This window comes from Coenobita brevimanus, chromosome 40, assembly GCF_032717465.1.
Source record: "Coenobita brevimanus isolate Jiangsu-jjx chromosome 40, ASM3271746v2, whole genome shotgun sequence".
In the NCBI taxonomy this organism is placed as follows: domain Eukaryota; kingdom Metazoa; phylum Arthropoda; class Malacostraca; order Decapoda; family Coenobitidae; genus Coenobita; species Coenobita brevimanus.
Window position 1 is genome coordinate 8,261,257 of NC_136993.1, and position 23,990 is coordinate 8,285,246.

At 41.3% G+C, this 23,990-nt stretch overlaps 1 protein-coding gene across 1 annotated transcript in view; it reads left to right on the forward strand.

Annotated features, from left to right (window-relative positions):
* LOC145397276 (glutamate receptor-like) overlaps positions 1 to 23,990 on the forward strand; it is a 109,061-nt gene that overhangs the window by 73,934 nt on the left and 11,137 nt on the right. The window contains exons 10-11 of the mRNA XM_080270472.1: positions 21,759 to 22,068; positions 22,435 to 22,593. Of these exons, the coding sequence (XP_080126598.1) occupies positions 21,759 to 22,068; positions 22,435 to 22,593 (469 nt within the window). The remainder of the gene's footprint in view (positions 1 to 21,758; positions 22,069 to 22,434; positions 22,594 to 23,990) is intronic.

The window sequence follows — 23,990 nt, forward strand, 5'->3', positions numbered from 1 at the left end:
CATGGTATAGAAGGAACGGGGATCGTGTTGAAAGAAGCCTGATTGATTACGTGCTCGTAGAGAGGTCGATGATGGGAATGGCTGCTGATACGAGGGCTGTGAGAATATGATGTGGAGGTCTGTCAGATCAAATGATCGTGGTATGCAAGATTAAGCTGAAAGGAGTGAGGTGGATCAGGAGAGAGAGAAGAAGTCAGGGAGAAAGATTGAAAGTTGAGAAGCTGAGGATCAAAGAAATGGCAGATGAATACAGGACCAAAGAAGAAGACGAGTTATAATTACTGAATTGAAATGAAATGGATCTAGACAGACTGTGGAATGCATATAGGGATTGCTTAGTTAGGAATGCTAAAGCGGTATGTGGTGTGGCAAGAGTAACTACAAAGAAGAAAGGTACGGCATGGTGGGATGAGGAGGTAAAGAGAGCGGTGGAGGAAAAGAGGAAGAAGTGGCTAAAGTGATTACAGGATAGGGGTTCAGTTGAAATAAGAACTGAATATGTTGAGAGCAAGAAGCACGTAAAGAGACTAGTGAAGAGGAAAAAGAAGGAGGTAAATGAGGATCTAGGAAGAAAAATGAATGCGAAGTACTCTGAAAATAGAAAGTTATTCTGGAAAGAGGTGCGGAAATGTAGAAGTGAAAGTGGTAAGAAATGGGATGGTGTGAAGGATGCAGGTGGTAGATTATTAACCCATGGAGATGAAGTAAGGATCAGATGGAAAGAATATTTTGAAATCCTGATGAAAGGGGATAGAGAGAGCAGAGCAGCTGTAAACATGATTGGTTTTGGGGAAGTGCAGAGGAGGAATGCAGTGCCAGGAGACGTGACACTCGCACAGGTGAAGAGTGCTGTGCAGCGGCTGAAAAATAGGAAAGCAAATGGAGTTGATGAGGTGTATGCAGAGATGCTTAAATGTAGTGGAAAAAATGGAATGAAGTGCTTGTTGGAGATATGTAAGAAGGCATGGATGAGTGAAATTGTGCCTGCAGAGTGGAAAAAGGCTGTGATTGTACCCCTGTACAAAAATAAAGGTGAATGAAATGAGTGTAAGAATTATCGTGGATAAGCTTACTGAGTGTGGTAGGGAAGGTATATGGAAGAATTATTATAGAGAAAGTAACAGAGATATCAGAAGTCCTAGTGAGTGATGAACAGGGTGGGTTTAGGAGTAGCGGAGGATGTGTGGACCAAATATTTGCAGTGAGACAGATAGTAAAGCAGGCTTGTGAGAAGGACCACAAAGTGTTTATGGCATTCATGGATCTGGAAAAGCAAATGACAAAGTGGACAGAGAAGGATTGTGGAAAGTTTTGTGCATGTACGATGTAGAGGGTAAGCTGTTAGGTGCCGTCAAGAGTTTTTATGATGGTAGTGAAGTATGTGTCAGGGTTAATGGGGATCTAAGTGAATGGTTCACAATCAGTGTTGGCGTGCAACAAGGTTGTGTGATGTCCCCATGGTTGTTCAATATATATGGATGGGATGATGAGAGAAGTGAAAACACGAGTAATGGAGAGAGGGATGGCATTGGTAATGAATGGTGATGGATGGAATATCTCAAATTTGTTGTATGCTGATGATGCAGTACTGCTTCCAAGTACCGGACAAGATCTTGGTAGGCTGGTGCAGAGTTTTGCTGATGTCTGTAAGCGTCGTTCCTTGAGAGTAAATGTACAAAAGAGTAAAGCGATGGTTATTGATAGAGAAGGTGACTCTCAGTGCAATGTAACAGTGAATGGAGAGAGACTGGAATTGGTGAGAGAGTTCAAATACCTGGGTACAGTATAGAAATTAGAGGAAAATGTGCAAAAGAAGTTGAAAGTAGAGTGACACAAGGAAGAAAAGTAGCTGGTGCCATGAAGGCCTTGATAAGAAACAGAGGCTTGAGTGTTGCAGCTGCACGAGACTTACATGAAGGAGTGTTAGTGCTAACTTTAACATATGGATGTGAGACTATGATGTGGCATGAAAATGAAACGTCAGGAGTAAGAGCAGTGGAGATGGGACTGCTGAGGAATGTATGTGGAGTACAGAGGGTGGATAGGATATGAAATAATGTGATTCGTGAAAGATGAGGAGTGAGGAAGTCGGTGGAAACCAGAATTGAAGAGAGTGTACTGAGATGGTATTGTCATGTGGAGAGAATGGATAACAACAGAGTGGTGAAGAAGGTATATCTGAGCGAATTCGAAGGAGGGAGGAGGCGAGGTAGGCCAAGGAGAAGGTGGAGAGATATGGTGGATGAATGTGTGAGAAAGAGAGGTTTGGAAATCGGTGAGGCTAGGGAACTGACAGGAGATCGAGCTGACTGGATGAGTTTTGTGAGGACATATGCATGATCAGGGATTTTTGGCACCCCTTTTTAACGTGGCAGCATCTGGATTGACTTTGTCAGATACAATATGTGAAGCTACAGAACTTGGTGAATGTTTTTGGCGTATCTGATAAAGCCAGGATTCCGGGGGCTTGAATGATGAGTGAATGGAAACGTGGCCCATTGGATTGGGCAATTTTGGGCTGTCTGGACATTGCTACTCCTCACCCTGCCCTTGAGTGGGAAAGGAGGTCCGGATGATGATGATGATGATGATGACGATGATGATGATTATATATATATATATATATATATATATATATATATATATATATATATATATATACACACACACACACACACACACATATAATATATATATATATATATATATACTCTCACACACACACACATATATATATATATATATATATATATATATATACACACACACATATATATATATATATATATATATATATATATATATATATATATATATATATATATATATACACACACACACACACCGCTCGCTGTTGCAGTGGTAACGTTCTCGCTTGCCAACTGGTGGACGGGAGTTCACGCCTCGCTTAGGTTGCAAAAAGTTTCACTGAGGAAGTGGGTGATTACTGTCCCCCTTGAGCAAGGGGACGGGTGTGTGCGTGTGTGAAGGTCACAGCCTTGTCCTTAGATCGGACTATATGAGCTCTCAGCTCCCTTCCGGGAAAGTAAAAAGCTGACGATCACAACCATCAAGTGATCCTGACCGACCCGGTGAATTACACACACACACACACACACACACACACACACACACACATATATATATATATATATATATATATATATATATATATATATATATATACAGTATTAGACCCTAGTTATCCACGGGGGCTAGGTTCCAGACTCCGGTGGGAGGCAAATTCCGCGGATACTCAAGTCATCACAATATGGCATATTATTTCCACGTAAGCTAAGCACATCCCAGAAAAAATAAAAACATACTTTAAAATATTACAAATACATATTAACACTCACCAAAAGACTGTTTGTTCTCTTCATAACCTTCGTACAATGATAACGATTGCTGTATGATGATGATTGCTGTATAGATGACGATGATTGCTGTATGATGACGACGATGAGTGTAGTGCAGTTCCTACAGTGTTAATGTGGTGAGGCGATGAGATGCGTTGCGGCACTGTAGGTAAGCTGTGATTCTAGTCTGACCCTTCTGACAGGATGCCAAATAACACCTTACACTCTCTCTTTGGCGTAGAAGAATTGCTTTTATTCTTTACTTATTTCTTGGGAGCCATTTTTCACTTACACAATGAAGTACAGTAGAGCTGTAAACTTGAGAAGGGCGACAACTACGTAAGCATCGAACTGATTGGTGTTTACAGTAAGATTGGTGGAGTGACGGGAATGCCCGTGGGTGCGGGTATGCTAACTGTTGCTACAAAAGAAGTGCGAGTTGTGCGCCAATTTCAAATTAAGTTACAGTGTATAGTACAGTATTAAAATAAGTTTAATCCACGGAAATTTATATCCGCGGATGCAAATTCCGCAGATAAGAAGGGTCTATATACATAAATGGTCCCTTTCATGACCTGAGAGGATTATGGTTACAGTTAAGCACACAGTTATCCAGTTATTGAAACCAACATAAAATTTACACATGCATTCTTCGACACATTCATCCTCAGATTATGTTGATGTTACACAAGTAGCCACCTTCGGGTCTTCAATTCTTGTTAACATTGTACTTAATTTACATACTTTGTGACAAAGCTTCAATTTTGGGGCTGCACAGTAGGCAGAGACAACTAGTTATTATTATAATTAATGTTATATTTCTTTGCTCTTTTTTACCAACAGCTATTTCAATCTTGAATGTGAGATGCTCATTTTTATTATAAAAACTGCAAATTTAACATTGAAATATCTCAGAAACTAATTGAGATACAGCTGTTTGGTTGAATGAAAATGATAAAAATGTTTGTTGAATAATGTGGCATAATATTTTTCCATTTAGTCTAGTAGAAAGTACCGAATTCATGGCTGCTCATTTTTTTTCTTTGCAACACGTTTTACGCGTTTAAGAGAAATCCACAAAAGTTTCACAGGTGTAGCTTTCCTGCTATATAACTGTGGTCTTTCTTATGATCTGAAAGGAATATGGTTACAATAAGTATACCATAAGCAAGTTATGGAGACAAACGTAAAATTTATTCGTGTGTTCTATGAATCCTTTATCTTCAGATCTTGTTAATGTTCCACAAGAATTTATCTTAGGGTCTTCAGATCATGTTTACATTAAATATACCAAATTTACAAAATAAATTTATTGTTATTGTTGTACGATAACAATAAGTAGCTAGTTAAGTTAAGCCATGTAAATGACAAAACTTCTTGTATTTGTATCATTATCCTTTGTATTTTTACTTTTGTCTTAGACCTTGATGACATTACTGTAGACATAAAGGTACCCAAGGCTAAGTCCTTGTGCCAAAATATAAATGAGCTTGACCTGTTGTTCAAGGTCATATACTCCTTTTACACAAGAAGTACCCTTGGGGTGTTTAGATCTTGCTTTTATTACACATTCGATATTTGTGCTATGGCGAAGCTTCCTTGGTGTGGCTACACAATAACAATAGGTAACTAATTATTATTTTTATCAGTACTTGTTCTTCGATCTTGATGATATTAATCATGAAGTACCCTAGTGTAACACAAGTACTTCTGCCAAATATAAATGACCTTGATCTATTTTTTTTTTTTCCCCTAAAAAATTGCACCTTGAAGTATCAGAAACTATTTGAGATACAGCTATTTGGTTGAAAATTCTGTGATAAAAATTATTGCTGAATAATTTCAGCTTAAAATTTTGCCATGTAGCCAAGTGGAAAGTACCGAATTCAGATATGCCCTGTTTTTGTTTTCTTGATCTGGTAGGAATATGGATACAGTTAAACATTCAGTACAGTTAGCCAGTTATTGAGACAAACGTAAAATTTACGCATGCATTCTTCGACACCTTTGTCTTCAGGTATTGTTTTTCAAGAAGTTACCTTAGGGTCTTCAGATCTTGTTTATATTAAACATCACTTACATACTAAACATAATTATTGCAAAGGTTCCTTATTATGCCATTACAAAAAGAACAGGTAGCTAGTAAATATTATATTTCTTTGAACTTTTCTTATTATTCAAAATTGATACTATTGTACAGAAAGGTACCCTTGGATACCCCAAGTCTATGTGCCAAGTATAAATGATCTTGACCTATTTTTGATGGTCATATAGGCCTACCCATTTTTTATGGCACATTTGAAACTGAAATATCTTAGAAATTAATTGAGATACAGCTATTTGATTGAAAATACTATGATAAAAAGGTTTGCTAAATTATCTGATTTTACCATTTAGCCTACCAAAAAGTTCCGAATTCAAACCTGCTCAGTTTTTCTTTGCAACACGCTTTAGAGAAAACGACAAAATCTTCAATGCTGTCACTTTCAGTGTATATAGCAGATGTCTTCCATATGATCTGAAAGGAATATGGTTACAACTAAGCATACAGTTAGGTAGTTATTGAGACAAAAATAAAATTTACACATGCATTCTTCGTTACCTTTGTCTTCAGATCCTGTTTATATTTCAGATTCCTTATATATCATATGACAAAGCTTCCTTATTGCGGCTACACAGTAAGAATAGAGAATTTATTATTTGTGAAAAAGATAACTAGATCTCATGTGAGAGGTGTAAGGCTGAGAGGAAGACCACGAATAGGATGGATGGACAGTGTGAAGAGAGTGCTGGATGCGAGAGGGATGTTTGTTGAGCAAGGAAGAGTGTGTGTATGTGACAGAAATAAATGGAGAGAAATTGTGAATGAATAAGTGATGACGCAGCCCTGAGGGGATATTCTCCTGCATCAGGTGTGGTAAGGGGATGAGTCTATTATGATGTGGCAGGGGTAAACCAGCTCTGCTGTCGGGCCCTGCTGCGGATGTCACTGATTGCATTGCGCAGTTGACCCTTGTGCGGTGTGGTGCAGTGAGGATCTGTCCGTTCTCCCCTTTGGGGCTAAGATGCGAATAAATGTGTTTGAATGGACGTGTAAATGGGGAGTGTGTCGTCCTGTCTCGGCTACCTCCCTTTCCTTGGGGGAAGCAGCCTAGGTATATATAGATATAGATTATTATTATTCAACGCGAGTGTCATTTCAGATTTTTTAAGGCAAAGACATACTGCACATTAACCATTATTACGAGCACTGAATCTGATAGGCCACACGTGATGTGTTTACACATGTGCACCACATTTATCAGTCACCCTCATTATACATTGCTGTCCTTAGTGGTCTCTCTTCTAACTTAACTGAACATAAATGGTTGACTGTATTTTTAATCTGAAGAAAAAAAAAACGAAGAGACTCAATAGTTTCTACCAATTCACTGAATCTATGTCTCCTGTGACTATGCCCTCTTCTTTCGGGCAAGTTTATATATATATATATATATATATATATATATATATATATATATATATATATATATATATATATATTGTAAAATTAAATCGGTTTGAAACTATTCTTCTATCAATGCCAAGTTAAACTAATTAATATAGCTGTCTTTAGATGAATGGGTATTACAAAGCCTAACTCACCAATTCTTTCTCCTCATACCCTTGCTAGTTCCCCACATTTTGACCAAATTTCTAAGGATACTTAGCCAGGTAGTGTCGGAATGACAGACGACGACTGGCAAGCGGTCTGGGTTATGTTTGCAAGGGTCTATCCAAGCGTTGTGGTGCAACATATTTAGAGTGTGCAACTTGAATGAACTTAAAGAAGTGCTTGAGCAATGGTGTATCACATAGGATTCAGAGATGCCAGACACCATTTAATTAGAGTTATTTAAATACAATGAATTACCTCTCGAGATCTAAAAGGAAGGCCCATTTTAACAAATCAGTCTCATTTTCAAATAAGAATAAGATCAAATATTCGTTTTATGTTCATTATGGTATAATATCTTATTCCATGTTCCTCGTCTGCAGAATGACCATGCATAGTCAGGTACAGTGGAATAACTCTAATCATCCAGGTATTTGTACACTTATGGACATTATAGTTGTCCATAAAGGTAAAACGCAGTAGCATTTAGGCCTAATTAATCATCATCATCATCATCATCATCATCATCATCTGGACCTTCTCTCCCACCCTAGTTCACGGTGAGGAGTACAAGTAGCAACGTCCAGACAGCCTATATAAGTTTGCCCAGTTCAATGGGCCACATTTACATTGACTCATCATTCAAGCCCACGGAATCCTGGCTCCATCATATAGGTTAGAAAATTTTCACCACGTTCTGTAATTTCACAAATACCTATCTGATAGAGTCAGATCGCACGCTGTCATGTTCAAAAGGAGTAGTAGTAGTAGTTGTTCCCTAGGCAGTCGGGTCGGGCAGCCCCGAGTCCCTAAGGAAAGCCATGGCCGAAACCAGGCTTTACCACAGAGCTCTCAAGGAGTGTATGTTGTGTTGTTGGCGTAGGTGATTGTGTGCAATGCAGTCTTCCATGATGTGCTTAATAGTATGGAGTGCTGTGTTGCATTCTGGACATGCATCAGTGACGGGGTCATCCAACCTCTTTTGGTAACTTAAGAGGGCTGGATGATGCCAACATCTCAGCCTGGCCATGTGGACACTGTCCTCACAAGAGAGATAAGATTCGGAGGGGTGGATATCAGGAGGCCGGGCATGCAGCTGTGTGTTGTCTTCAAGTGACTGAATGGAGCGGCGAGTGATTTGAGTATGGATATTCTTCTGGAAGCTGGTCTGAGGCAGGTGAGGGGGGAGAGATGACAGTATTTGTGTTTGATATCGTGTGCTACGTGATGTTTTGATGTTCCTTGGTGTGTGTGTGGGTGTGTTGCCATGTAGAGTAGTGGATGTTGTGGGTTTGTGGAGGCTGCAGCAAGAATTTGGGCGCCTCACATGTCTAGGTGATCCTTAACTTTGAGGATTTTGGTTTCTTGATGTAGGTGGTCTGTAGGTGTAGTAGCTGTAAAGCCTATGATTATTTTTAGGGCCTTGTTCTGTATGGTCTATAGAGTGTTGTAGTGTGTTTTAGTGAGGTTAGGAGCCCAAGCAGGGCTTGCATAATTCATCACTGAGCATGTATATTGTTTGTATACTCTGGCGGTGGTTTCTTTGTTGTGTCCAAATGTTGTGTGGGCAAGTGACCTCAAGGCATTGAGTCTTATTGTTATGTTATTTTTAATGTTTGTGATGTGTTGTTAAAAGACATTGATGTATTGTTGTTACACCAAGGATTTTGTGTGTGTGTGTGTGTGTGTGTGTGTGTGTGTGTGTGTGTGTGTGTGTGTGTGTGTGTGTGTGTGTGTGTGTGTGTGTGTGTGGTAGAGGAGTGTTGTTTGCGGTGAGGTGTGGAATTTGACTGTGTTCTGCTGTCCAGTTTGTGAGAAGGGTTACTGTAGATTTGGCTGGGGCTATTTTGAGCCTGTTTGTTGTGAACCAATCGTGTAGTGTGTTGAGGTAAGGTTGGAGGATGTGTGCAGCTGTGTTTGCAGTTTTGGTGTGTACATGTGAGTGTTATGTCATCTGCATAGGAAGCTATGTGTATCTGTGGTGTGTGGGGTGTGGGTATGTCGTGCATTTATAGGTTAAAAGATGTAGGGGACAAAACAGATCCTGAAAGGACGCCATTTGTGAAGTTTCTGATGTTCGAAGACTGTTATGTCATCTGCATAGGAAGCTATGTGTATCTGTGGTGTGTGGGGTGTGGGTATGTCGTGCATTTATAGGTTAAAAGATGTAGGGGACAAAACAGATCCTGAAAGGACGCCATTTGTGAAGTTTCTGATGTTCGAAGACTGTTATGTCATCTGCATAGGAAGCTATGTTTATCTGTGGTGTGTGGGGTGTGGGTATGTCGTGCATTTATAGGTTAAAGGGTGTAGGGGACAAAACAGATCCTGGAAGGACGCCATTTGTGAAGTTTCTGATGTTCGAAGACTGACCGGCAAATGTTACATGTGCACATCTGCCTGGTAAGTCGTTTGCCAGCCATCTTCTTGCGTTATTGTGCATGTTTGTGTGGAATATTTTGTTTGGGGCCCAAGAACCTGGGAGTGGTTTCGGTCACCCGAGCAAGTACCACACCTCTCAAAAGGGGTGCCAGATCCCTGGTTATGCACTTCTCTGCACAAAATTCATCCAGCCAGGTCGGTCTCTTATCAGTCCCCTAGCCTCCCCAACATCCATACCTCTCTCCCTCACACACTCATCCACCATATCCCTCCATCATCATCTTGGCCTACCTCGCCTCCTTCCTCCTTCAGAGTAGCTCAGATATACTTTTATTTCACCAATCTGTTGTCATCGATTCTCTCCACATGACCAAACCATCTCAGTACACTCTCTTCGATTCTGGTGTCCATAGACTTCCTCACTCCTTATCTTTCATGAATCACATTATTCCGTATTGTATCAACTCTCTGTACTCCACGTTCATTCCTCAGCAGTCCCATCTCCACTGCTCTTACCTTTGACTTTTCATTTTCATTCTACACCAGTCTCACATCCGTATGTTTAAGCTGGCACTAACACTCCTTCATGTATGCCTCGTGCAGTTACAACACTCAGACCTCTATTTTTTTTTATAAAGGCCTTCATAGCACCAGCCACTTTCCTTCCTTGTATCACTCTGCTTTCCACTTCTATTGCACATTTTTCTCTCATTTTTCTCATTGTACTCAGGTATTTGAACTGTCACCAACTCCAGTCTCCATTCACTGAGACATCACACTGGGAGTCACCTAAGTAACCATCTCATTACTCTTTTCTACATTTACTCTCAAGGCACGACACTCACAGGCTGTACAAACCTCTGCACTAGTCTACCAAGTTCTTGTCCAGTATTTTCAAGTAGCTCTGCATCATCAGCATACAAAATTGAGACATTCCATCCATCACCATTCATTCCCAATGCCATCCCTCTCTCTATTACTCGTGTTTTTTTTCTCTCAACACCCCATATATATATATATATATATATATATATATATATATATATATATATATATATATATATTTATATATATATATATATATATATATATATATATATATATATATATATATATATATCATCAGCCGTTTGAGTATCCATGCAGGACCGGCCTATCCCGACCGAAGCAAGGACGATACAGCTATGTATCTCTACCAAATGGCTTAGGCTGTCTGGTAGAGATTGTATGTAGGATGAGAAGTGCTTATAAATGTGATTGTAGTGTTGCAGTGGCTTTGGATGTGTGAGTATTCTGTGAACCAAGTGTAATTGGCATGCACAAGCCGACTGGGTGCAAACATACTTTACAGTATGCGACACTGGTTCAACCACAGCACCCCTGGTGTCCGCCAATGCAGTACGTGGCCGGGAGAACACTTCCAAAGTTTATTACCCTGCCGGGGCGCGAACCCTCGCTCTCCAGTGTACGAAAACGCACACTGGACGTCACACAACCTTTTCGCATGCCCACATTGATTGTGGATCAATGACATAGATGTCTAATTACCCTTACTCATCCCTCACTACCATCATAAAATTTCTTGACAACACCTACCAGCTTACCATCTACACTACATGCGCAAAACCTTCCACAATCCTTCTCTATCTACTGTGTCGTATGCTTTTTGCAGATCCATAAATGCCATAAACACCTTACAGTCCTTCTAACATGCCTTCTCCACTGTCTGTTTTACTGCAAATATTTGAAGGTGGGGCCGCTCACCATCCATTCACTCGATGTAGTCCTGCTCTCGGGTGTCTGCCCTTTCCTCTCCTCCATCCTTTTTTCCTTCCATCCTCTTCTGTCTTTCCTTCAATCTTTCCTCTTCCTTCTGCCTGTGGATGACTCTACGCTGAGTGACAAGCCAAATGGTTTCCTGTACACCAGGAAACCATTTACTATTTGGATGGTAACCATATAACCAAATTTTGGCGCCTAGTGGTTTAGTGGGTAATTATTGCGCTCCAGTCTGACTGAGCCAGTGAAGGGTTATATCCAAGGGATGGTTGGGGTTTATTGCTCACGTAATGGCACTCAGGGATGAGTGAGGCCGGTCACTCTCATCTTAAATCTCAGGACTAACTGCCTTGCCCCGGGCTCCTACTCTGCTCATGGAGCAACGTAGGATTGGATGATGGATGGATGGATGGATATCTTCTGCCACTCCTAAAGCCACCCTCTTCGTCACTCACTTGGAATTCTGATATCTTTCTTTCTTTCTTTCTCTATAATAAATTTTCCACATACCTTACCTACCACACGATAATTCTGGCACTCTCTTCGCTCGCCTATATTTTTGTACAAGGGTAAAATCACTGCCTTTTTTCCACTCTACGGGCACAGTTTCACTCATCCATGCCTTCATACATATCTCCAGCAAACACTTCATTCCGTTCTCTCCACTTCACCTAATCATTTCTGCATACACTTCATCAGCCCCAGCTGCTTTCCGATTTTTCAGCCGCCAATCACAGCGTTCTTCACCTTTGCGAGTGTCACGTTTCCTGGCACTGCATTCCTTCTCTGTACACCCCCAAACCCAATCATTTTAACAGTCGCTTCGCTCTCTCCATTCCCATTAATCAGACTTTCAAAATATTCTTTCCATCTGGTCCATCCGTCATCGCCTTGGGTTAATAATCTACCACTTACATCCTTCACACTTTCACATTTCTTTTCACTGTCCCCACTACATTTCCGTACATCGTACCAGAATAACTTCCTAGTTTCAGAGTAATGTGCATTCCTTTTTCTTCTTAGATCATCATTGACTTCCTTTTTTTTCCTCTTCACTAGTCTCCTTACGTGCTTCTTGATGTCAGTATATTCGTTTCTTATTTCAACTGAACCGCTGTGCTGTATCTACTCGAGCCATGTCTTCCTCTTTTCCTCCATTGCTTTCTTAACTTCATCCCATCATGCCGTACCGTACTTCTTTGTTGTTATTCTTGCCATACCACACACATTAGAATTCCTAACTAAGCAGTCCCTACAGTATATACATTCCACAAGCTGTCCAGGTCAATTTCATTCCAATTCACTGTTTCTAGCTCCTCCCCTACTCTGTCCCTGTATTCATCTGCAATTTCCTTGATCTTCAGCTTCTCGATTTTCAATCTCTCTCCCTGACAACTCCCCTCTCTCTTGGTCCACCTCACTCCTCCCAGCTTGATCTTGCTAATCACAATGATATGATTTGATTACAGTCAACATCTTCCTCCCACTGCCCTCGTATCAGCATCACTACCCAGCATCGATTTCTCTATGAGCATACAGTCAGTCAGGCTCCTTTGAACATGATCTCCATTCCCTCCATACCACGTATAATTATCTGCATTTTTTTTTTTATAAGAATTACAAATGCACAACCTCCTTTCCTGAAACATGTCCATCAGTCGATTCCCATTATCATTCTCTCCTGTACTCCATTATTACCCATTATATAATTCTCAGGGCCCAGTACCTATTCGCCCATTACAATCACTTTATAACTCCTTGGCATTTCTCCTACTACTTCATCCAGCTCATCCCAAAACCTGTCTTTCTCTGTCTCACTCCTGTCATCACATGATGCATACACTACAATTGCTGCCACTTTCACCTTCTCAGACTTGATCTTGACATTCATACATCTCAAACTGACCCATTTGTGATCTTGCATTCCTCTGCCACACTTCACTACAAAGCAACTCCTTTCTTGCTTTTTCCTTGCCCATTCATGCCCGACTTTACACACTTAACACCCTCCCACTCCACTTCACACCCTTTAATCTTTTGTTTCACACGCTGCCATCACGGCATTTCTCGGACTCTTAAACGCGTTCACCACTTCCACCCTCTTGCTGTCCTCATTCACATCTCTCACATTCTACATGGCGATGCGAATCTGCCCATTTCGTTGGGGCCCTGGTTAGGTATTGGTCCATCATTGGATTGCTTGAACTACCAATAAACGTTCTCTGGAATTTTCCTCTGCTTTCGACAGGAACAACTATTTCAGTCATGCACATTTTACCACTAAACACAAGATATGTCGATTTGGGGGAAAATAGGTTTCCAGAATATATATATATACTAATGCTGTTCAATACTTTCCAGATTTATGCTAGATAAAACTGGAAACTCACCATAACTCCCACTGGCCTCCAATTTTTTCTCCTTTGGGCTCCTCCGATCATAACATTGTTACCTTAACCTGTCCTATCGCTCTGGTATGGCCTGTGGACCCTCCAAAGAAATGTTGTCTGTGGCACTTTGGAGCCGCAGATTGGGAGGCCCTCAGGCAGTACTTCTTTGATTATCCCTGGAATGATCATTGCTTCCATGGCCGGGAGCCATCTGAGTGTGCCTTGCCCATTATGGAGGTTATTCTCTTGGGCATGAAAGCATACATTCCTTTCTCATATCCTTTGGCTAATGCAAGAAGCCTTGGTTTAATCACGCTTATTCTAATGCTGCCCGCAACATGGAGAGGGTCTATAAAAGGTACCGGAGCCAACCCACCCCTGAATCACATCATTTTTATGTTTCTGCCTGGAATCGTGCTAAGTCTGTTCTTTGCTCTGCTAAAAATAAGTTCATCGGTACTAAATGCTCTCAACTCTTCAACTCGAATTCTTCCCGCTCCTTCTGGCACCTTGCCAAAAACCTTTCTAACAACTTTAACTCATCATCATTCCCTCTTTTCTACTCTGATGGCTCTGTAGCTATTTCTTCTACTGATTAAGCAGATCTGTTTGCTTAGACTTTCTCCTCCAATTCCAACTTAGACGATTCCAGTGCTATTCCTCAATCATTTCCCCCCTCTTACTTCTTCATTAAAATTTCTTCAGCTGATATAATTTCTGCCATCACTGGCCTCAATCCTAACAAGGCATATGAACCTGATGGAGTTCCTCCTGTTGTCCTCAAGAACTGTGCTTCTGTGCTTACACCCTGCCTAGGTAAACTCTTTTGCCTTTGTCTTTCAGCTTGTACCTTTCCTTCTTGCTGGAAGTTTGCTCCTATTCAGCCATTCCCAGAGAAGGGCGACCATTCCTAACCCTGTAACTATCGTCCAATTGCTTTAACATCCTGTATCTCAAAAGTTTTCGAGTCTATTCTTAACAAAAATTTTAAGGAACCTTTCCTATCACAACCTTCTTTCTGATCGTCAATATGGGTTCCATCAGGGACGCCTTACTGGCGATCTTCTCACCTACCTTTCAGACTCCTGGTCATCCTCCTTTCAGGACTTTGGCGAAAGCTTTGCCATTGCACTTGACATCTCAAAGGCTTTCGATAGAGTCTGGCATTAATTTTTAATTTCCAAACTGCCCTCTTATGGTTTCTATCCCTCTATGTGTGCCTTCATTCAAAGCTTCCTTTCTGCTCGTTCTATAGTCGCTAATATAGATGGCCATCGTTTTTCTCCTAGATCTATCAACAGTGGTGTTCCTCAGGGCTCTGTCCTATCACCAACTCTCCTCCTTTTGTTCATCAATGATCTAAGCTGTACACCTAATCCTATCCACTAGTACACTGGTGATTCCACCCTTCACCTCTCCATTCATTTCCCGCAACGTCCATCTCAGCAGTTACTTCAACAAACAAGGGATGAGGCTATGGCACACCTAATGTCTGACTTGGCTTGTATCTCTGACTGGAGTAAAAATATATATCTTTTTTTTTATGCATCAAAAACTCAGTTTTTACACCTATCAACCCGACAAAATCTTCCACAGGTGTGCCCTCTAATATTTAATAATATCCTGCTCAATCCTGCATCATCCTTGAACATGCTTGGGGTTTCATTCACAGGGGACTATCTTGGAGTGATCATATTGCATCTCTTGTAAAATCTGCTTCCAAGAGATTAGGTATGCTAAGCCGACTCCTTGCCTTCTTTACCCCTGCACAGTTGTTGGCTTTATACAGGGGTTTTATTCGCCCCTGTTTAGAGTACAACTCTCATGTGTGAGGATGCTTCCCACATACAGCTCTTCTGAATAGGGTGGAGTCAAAGGCTATTCGTCTCATCAACTCTCCTCCTCTTACTGGCTCCCTTCAACCTCTGTCTCTTTGCCGCACTGTTGCCTCTTTATCTCTTTTCAATGGTCACTGCTCCTCTGAACTGTCTGCTTGCATCACTCGACCTCTACGACGGGCGCATATCACCCGTCTATCAACAAACTCTCATCCTTTTTCTGTCCAGTTCTCTAATGGAAGAGTTATCCGTTACTCCCAGTCCTTCATTTATGCAACAGGTCAACTCTGGAACTGTCTCCCTCTGTCTGTATTTCCTACTTTGTATGATCTCCACTCTTTTAAATGCAGTGTGTCCAGGCATCTCAAAATGAATGGATCTTGAATTTGTCTTTCTTTTTTTTTTTTTTTTTTTTTTTCTTGGAAGGAACGTTCATGCAGGCTCAGTCTTTGGTTCCTTCTCCCTCGCATAAATAAATTTACCCTCGAAGTAGTTCCCTCACACATTGATACACTGGTCCCAGCATTTCATTCATTGCTGGAATGCTTCCTAGAAGTCCTTTTCGACGAGTGTCAAGCACCACCTGCTATTCCTTCCGGATATCCTCAGTGATATTAGCCCTTTCAGTTTGCTCTTCCTTTTGAAAATGAGATAGAAGTCAAAGGGGGCCTGGGAAAGCAGGTTTCATCTTCCAAGGCGAGTCCAAGAAGCTCAGTGGAAACTTCGACATGTTGCTGCATTTGGTCATCCGTCAGAAGTTTGAGGACAAATTTGGCTGCGATGCGGTGCTTGCCCAGTTCGTCAGTGTGAATCCTTTGACATGTCTCATAATGAATTCCCACCTCCTCACAAACATCGATCCTCATGCCGGAGCTGCTGAATTTTTTGCAACATTTTGAGGAGTTATGCTATTGGATGGCCTCCCTGTATGGTCGTCCTCTTGAACCGATGTTCGACCGGCCTTGAACCGCGCATGCCACTTAAACACCTGTGTCCAACCAAGAGATTTCTCACCAGATACATGTTGAATCATTGCCAAGATCTTTGTTGCATTTATCCAGAGATTCGCAAACCAGTTGATGCAAATTCGCTCTTCCTTTTCTATTTCACTCCCGAAAAAAGCCTGACAACATATACACAACAAACACGAACGTCACTAAACCCCACGTCCGCCTAGCTCAGCAGCATGTGGCACACTGACTCACAATGCAGGTTAGTATTGTCACCGAGAAGCGCATCGCACTACTACAACCCGTTTAACCTAGCCATCGCGATCCCAGTCCTGAAAATTGTAGATATTCCTCGTGTGTGTGTGTGTGTGTGTGTGTGTGTGTGTGTGTGTGTGTATATATATCTATATATATATATATATATATATATATATATATATATATATATATATATATATATATATATATATATATATATAATCATATGTATGTATGTATGTGTAAATTTCATTGCTAATACTTTCCTTACCTCACACATTATGCTTCAGGTCCTTGACGTATTCGTGCTGGTATATGAGCACGATACCTAAAGCAGTTAACTGCCTATCGACGTTCTCTACATTTATTCACTGTTATGTCACTGTACTTTGTCTCTCCGCATCATTTCACCCCCCCCCCCCCTTTTTTTTGGTTACATTAACTATTTCCTATTCTGATAACCTCTCCCATATTCAGATACTAACAACAGAATAATACTTTCTCTGATTTCTGTTAGCACTTCAGCTTATGCATACATTTCATGATTTCGAGTCATGTAGGCAGACCCGCTATACATTTAGTAATTTCCTGCATAACACAATTATGGTGCTGATCTCACTGTTCAAAATGGCAGTGGTCAGTGGGGGCTCCCATCATTCACCCAATTTGTGTGGCAGTACTGTATTTCGGGGTAGCTTTATGCTGAGTGGTGCGCCAAATGGTTTCCTGTAAACCAGGGAATCACATAATATTTTCGCTGGTAATCTTATAACCAACAACACGTGTTCCCTACGTGTCAACAAGTGGGTTGGGGAAGAGTTAGTGCCCCCTCCGGAAAACAACTAACTAAAAATACAAACAGTATGCCTTAGACCAGGACTGACCAACAGGTGATGACCAAGGAAAGAACAAAGGACAATGTACGGATTGCAACATGGAATATGAGGGATGCGAACTATGAAGTGAAAGAGAAAAATTGTGTAGGTGCTTCAGCGTGCAAAAGTGGACGTATGTGGATTAAGTAAGACTAAAAGATGGGGTGGAGGATGTGAGAGAGTGGGAATATTGATGGGTTATACTGTATGTCCAGGAGTAGCTGAGACTGAAAGGGCAAAAGCAGGAGTATGTAGTGTCGTGAGCAAGAGGTGGAAGGAAACTAGAAGAGGGTATGGATCAGTTGGTTCAAGGACTGTGTGGGACAGATTGAAAGTAGGATTACAGATGTGGGCGACTGTGTGTGTGTGTGTGTGTGTGTGTGTGTGTGTGTGTGTGTGTGTGTGTGTGTGTGTGTGTGTGTGTGTGAAAGAAGAGTTCTGGGCAAATGTGGAAGTGTGCATGGAAAAGGCTTGAAAGGAATGAGAGAGTGTTTTTGATGAAGATGTGAATGGAAAAGTAGGGAATGTGAAGGGGGATGGAGTAGTTGGTGAGTGGGTTGTACCTGCAGAAGTGGATGAGAATGGCAGTGCTGTAGTAGACATTTGTGCAGGGAGAGGATTGGAGTTGGCCAATACCCTCTTGAGGCACAAAATGATCCACAGTTATACGTGGCGAGTGATAAGGGTGGGTGGTGAACTGAATAAACGGAATGCAACGATTGATTATGTGTCTGGATGACAGAATGAGGAAGTATGTCATGGATGCAAGAGCAAACAGAGGTTCCGGGAGTGAACTTTCTGACCACGACTTTGTGGTGATGAATGTCAAGGTTCAGGTGCAATGGAGAACTAGAAGGAGAGAAGGACAGGAGGAAGTAGTCCATACAAGGAGGGTAGAAATTTTGCAAGAGGATGGGAAAATGGCAGAATATAAGAAAGCAGCGGAAGAGCGATTGGGTAAATATGATCTGAAGCAGATGGGGGTAGTGGAAGATCTATGCAAGATATTCACAGATGAAATCTGTGCAACATGTGAGGTGGTGTGTGGGGTGAAGAGAAGACGAAAGGAGGTGCAAGGAACAGCATGGTGGCATGAAGAGGTGAGACAAGCCGTGGCGCAAAAGAAGAAAGGATATAGTGAGTGGATGGGAAGCAGAGGCATTGAGGAAGTTGGGAGACGGAAGAGAGAGTTATATGTAGAGTGGAAGAGATAGGTGATAGGAGTAGTAAGAGAGAGCAAGAAGAGAGTGGTTGACGAATTTGGAAGGAATCTGAGTGTAAAATGGAGGGAATGTACGAAAATGTTCTGGAAGAAGGTATAGAGAGTTCCACAAGGTGATAGAGAATTTAGAAGGGGAGTGAAAGATAAAAACCGTAGACTAGCAGATGGAGAGAACACCTTAAGGAATTTTTAAACAGAGGGAAAGAAAATAATGCGAGTATCAATGGCTGAGGAATGGCTGGGAAGAAGGAGGGAGGTGAGAAGGGAGGAAAAGATTAGTAGGACGTAAGTTCTGGAGGCACTGAAGAAAGTTAAAATGGGGAAAGCCCCAGGAATTGAAGGAGTGTCTGGTGAAATACTAAAGCGTGGGGGAGAGGTAGAATTGGTAAAGGAAGACATGCAAATTTGCCTGGGAGGAAGGTACAGTCCCGGATGATTGGAAATCAAGTATAATTATTCCCCTATACAAAGGAAAAGGAGAAAAAGAAGTGTGTGGTATTCATAGGGGCATTTGTGTTCTTAGTATAATGGGAAAGGTATACGGAAAGGTACTGATTGGCAGAGTTAGGGAAATAACAGAGGAATTAGTTGGAGAAGAACAGGGTGGTTTTAGGAAGGGAAAAGGGGATGTAGATAAGATGTTCATTCCTTGGTCTTTATTAGAAAAGTATCTAGAAAAGGGAAAGAAGTTGTATGCAGGCTTCATGGATTTGGAGAAAGCATATGACAATGGTAAGACAATGAATGTGCAATATATTAAGAATATATGGAGTAAATGGAAGTTGTTAAATGCCGTGATGAGTATGTATGAGGGGGCTAAGGCTGCAGTGCTTGTGAATAGTGATCTGATATTTCCATTTGAATGTTAGACTGAAACAGTGATGTGGCATATCTCCAAGGTTGTTCAATCTGTATCTGGATGGGACTATAGAAGAAATACAAGGTAAGGTAGTGAATGTTGGAGCAACCCTAATGTGAGAGGGCAGTGTCTGGAAACTTCCACTACTGTTGTTTGCAGATGATACGGTATTGCTAAGTGAAGACCAAGGGGAACTGCAAGACTTGGTGAATGAGTCTAGGAGAGTGTGTTAGAAACGAAATCTAAAGGTGAGCGTAGGGAGGAGTAATGTTATGGTTTTCGAGAGAAATTAAGTCACTGAATGTACAGTGAGGATGAATTTTGGGCAAATGGAAAATGTGAGGGCACTTAAGTACTTAGGTAGAGTGATGAGGAAGGGTGGAAGTTTGGAGGATGAAATGCTTGACAGGGTTCAACAAGGAAGAAAGGTTGATGGTTCTTTGAAAGCAGTGATAAGAAGTAGGGAAGTGAGCATGGAAGTAAAAAAGTCGCTACATGATAGTCTTGCGATACTATCTCTAACGTATGGAAGTGAAGCTTGGACGTTGTTGGAAGGAAACAAGTCTAGAGTGAAAGCAGTGGAAATGAGTTATTTGAGAGGAGCATGTGAAGTTACATTGAGAGTCACACTGAGAAATGAGGAAGTGAAGGAATATTGTGGTGTGGATGTGGATGTGATAGAAAGTGATGGGACAAATACATTGAGTTGGTTTTGCCACGTGGAGAGGTTGGGGGGGGGGGGTGAGACAAACGAAGGGTGTATGAGCGCAAGAGGGGGAGAGGGAGGGTGAGGCCGAGAATGAAATGGAAGGATGGAGTGGAGAGGTATGTGAGAGATGGGGGTGTGAGCGGGAGGAGGGCAATGAAATGGACAGGGCGACATGGATGCGATTTGTTTGTGGCCGCCCCTTACGGGACTAAGGCGTCTGGCAAAAGATAGATAGATACATACATGGATACATAGATAGATATCACTGATGTTTTACGTGTAGTGTGTTGCTCGCTTGAACCAATAATCCTTACTGCACTGTTAACGTGTTACACTACCTCATATATCAGCAACACTTATCACAATGCATCTCAGTCAGTTTCTGCATATCTCTTTCCATCCATCGCCCACTACTCTCTTGTGGGCCTGGAGCTAGGTTCATAAGTCCCTAAATTTAAACCCTTGAGTGGCACTATGAACAACAAATCCAAACTCTCCTTGGATGTAAACCCTTATAAACCCACAAAAGCTCCTCACCCGGCTAGATCATGGGGCGCCTTTTTGACTGTGTCGCTACCACCTACTGTAGTAAGTGGTATCCAGAGTTACAGGAAATCATTTGGTTTGTCACTCAGTTTATAATCACTGGACAACAGCAGATGCATGATGGGCGACCTCCCCCTGGTTCATAAATGATACATAGAGATCTTTTTAATTTTTTTCCGTTTTGCTTTTAACCACTATTGCTCACAGCAAACCCCTGACTCTCTCTCTCTCTCTCTCTCTTCTCTTCTCTTCTCTTCTCTCTCTCTTTCTCTCTCACCTTGCCACAGATGAAACTTTGTTCCTTCGTGAAAGCGTGTTTTGAGTGGTGTACTAATCCTCCAGTCACTACTCTTCCTTAGACTGTCCGATAGGTTAAAATAAAAAAAAAATACTGTACGTCTGAAGTTTATGAATTCACGATCACTACTTTAGCCTCTGTACGGCTGTTCAATATGTACAGTCTGCCTGTGTTCAGATCTCTAACCTCGATCCAGGCATAAATTATGTAGTCAAACCATTCCAGATGGTTATTTCCTCTTATACTGATGTATTATTATGTCATCCATCCCTGGTGCTTCATGTTTTATTTATTATTTTTTTTTAAGCTTTCACTATGGTTGCCAAGTCATTTTTTCCTGGCTTACCACACCCAACTATCACCTCATGAAGTTAACTTTCACTGACAAAATATTGCTCTCGGATTTGCAGTAATCATTTATGTTGAAAAAGGCATTAACATACACACTCCATCTTTTCTTTTAATATCATCATATCCGATGCTACTCTTGCATTCTTTCCCGCTACTGTGTCATCTGTCTGCTCTGTCGTTCTCTTCAAAATGTTTACTTTCATAACATTTTCTGCTCCCGAAATTTCTCAAAATTTTATCACACTGTCCCTCCCCCCCTTTTTGTTTTTTTTTGTTTTTTGCCTCAGCCTGGGCAAGACGTCCTACTTGGAGTCTCTGACCTCGAGCTACATATACGCCACCTCCATGCACCTACAAGAACCTCTGGCACGGGAGCCCACTACCAACACCAGCCGCGTGACCGTAGCCTTCCTGTGGCTGTATGCGATGGTGATAGGGTTGTCTTACAGCTCCAACCTCACCGCCTTCCTAACCGTCACACGTCAACCTCACACCATTGACACGTACAAGGATCTTTACGAGTCACGTCTCCCCATTGTTGGATTGGGACTCACTTTTGGCAGCCTTATGGAGACATCTGTGAACTTTCATCTCAGAGTAAGGACTGAAACATTCCCCTATCAAATGCAGTGTAATGAGATGTGATATTTATTTTAAGTATCAAAGGATTCTTCGTAGCACTACTTGCATGGTGATTTACTTTGCATATTCCATCTTTAGATTCTCTTGTATTTGTCGATTCATTGCAAGCAAAGATTATATCAACATAATACAAGAGTATAATGAGGTGCAATGTACAGAATCAATTGCTATGGAAGAGGAGTTACGAAGTTTCCACGGGCATTCAGATTATGACCAGGTATTGTTTACTGCATGCGTTTAATTTAATGGCTTTCAGCATGGTAAAGTTGCCAGATGTAAAACTGAATAATCCGTATCACAGTGCAGTTTAACATCTTTCAGGAACTGTATAAGCAGTTTACCCCATTACCATCAGACGATGCTGCAGTGCAGTTGTTGCTGGATGGTCGAGCTGGCTACATCACCAGCTACCACAACTCTATGTTCACAGTAGCTAAGCTGAACAGTGCTCATCGAACTCCCATTGTCCACCTTATGAAGGTTAGACCAGCCTCTTTAATACGATTAGTTAAGTACTATGTCTATAATATTTTTCTACACCTACCATATTTTCAGATTAGACACTCGTAGCAGAAAAAGTTATTAAGCGTCCTGAAATAGTATCGAATACCGTATGTTTCTTTAAATCCTGGAACTGACAGATGATTGTCACTGCGCTGCACAGTAGACAACGTAATCACTAAGTTTTCTACATTTCAGGGTTGTACTGCAGTTGCTCATATATACGATTTAGTTGACCTTTGCATAACAACATAGCCAGTGATTGTAACTCGTTTCCTATTAGGTTCATTGTAGGACCCAACATTCTTCTAAATGAGTTAGTGAAAGTTAGGATGAACTTTTCTTTACATTGATAATGCAGTGTACTCTTTTCTCTATAACTTGGTCCAAATTTTCGTTTTCTGTTTCTACAACGTATTTCACGTAGCTCATTGTCAGAAAAAGACAATGCTATGGATTTACACCCTTTCCATGGTGCTTCTTTGTGAGTAGCATGATATTTTAAAGTTCATATACAATAATCCCTATACTATCCGATGCAACAGAGCCAAAAGCATGTCCGGAAAGTGGGCCCCAGCCTCCTGGACTTGTACTTATGGACCCTAACCTACCCTGACTCAGAAAAACACCTATACATCTCCCTCTGGACATGCATGGCACCTATTTAAGACCCAAATCACACCAGTAAGGGACATAAAAGACTGAAATAAATGCAAAAGAACCAGAGGATGTGGTTTTAGAGGTGAGTTTATATAATATTAAACATTCTGGGTACTTTCAACAAGTCCCTGGCTCCTGGACTGGTACTTATGGACCCTAACCTAGCCAAACTCAGAAAAACACCTCCCTACTGCACATGCATAGCACTTAAGACCCTTTTCACACCAATAATGGACATGAAAGAGTGAAATGAGGTTTAGAGGTAAGTATAGAAAATACAGTCCAATATAAAACATTCTGGGTACTTACAAGTCCCTGGCCATCTCGATGAATAACCCGCCTCCTCTCAGACTCTGAGAGGAAAAAGGAGTACCTGAAGCACCTGCAGTACACTGTACATGTAGTCTTGCACTGAACTTAGTCATTTGCACTCAGAATTCCATTCTCTTAACACTGCGCACTCTAGTCTTACTTGCGCTCCATTGCACCTTAATGAAATAAGTGTTGCACTCTGCACTTAAGTCTTTGCACTCATAAATCCATTTTCTTAACACTACACACTCTAGTCTAATTTGTGTTCCATTGAACGTCAATAAAATCAGTGTTGCACTCTGCACTTAAGTCGTTGCACTCACAATTCTAATTTCTTAAGACTACGCACTGTTTTCTTCACTGCACAACACTGTAAATTCCCGTGTGGTCTTGTGGAGAGTTCT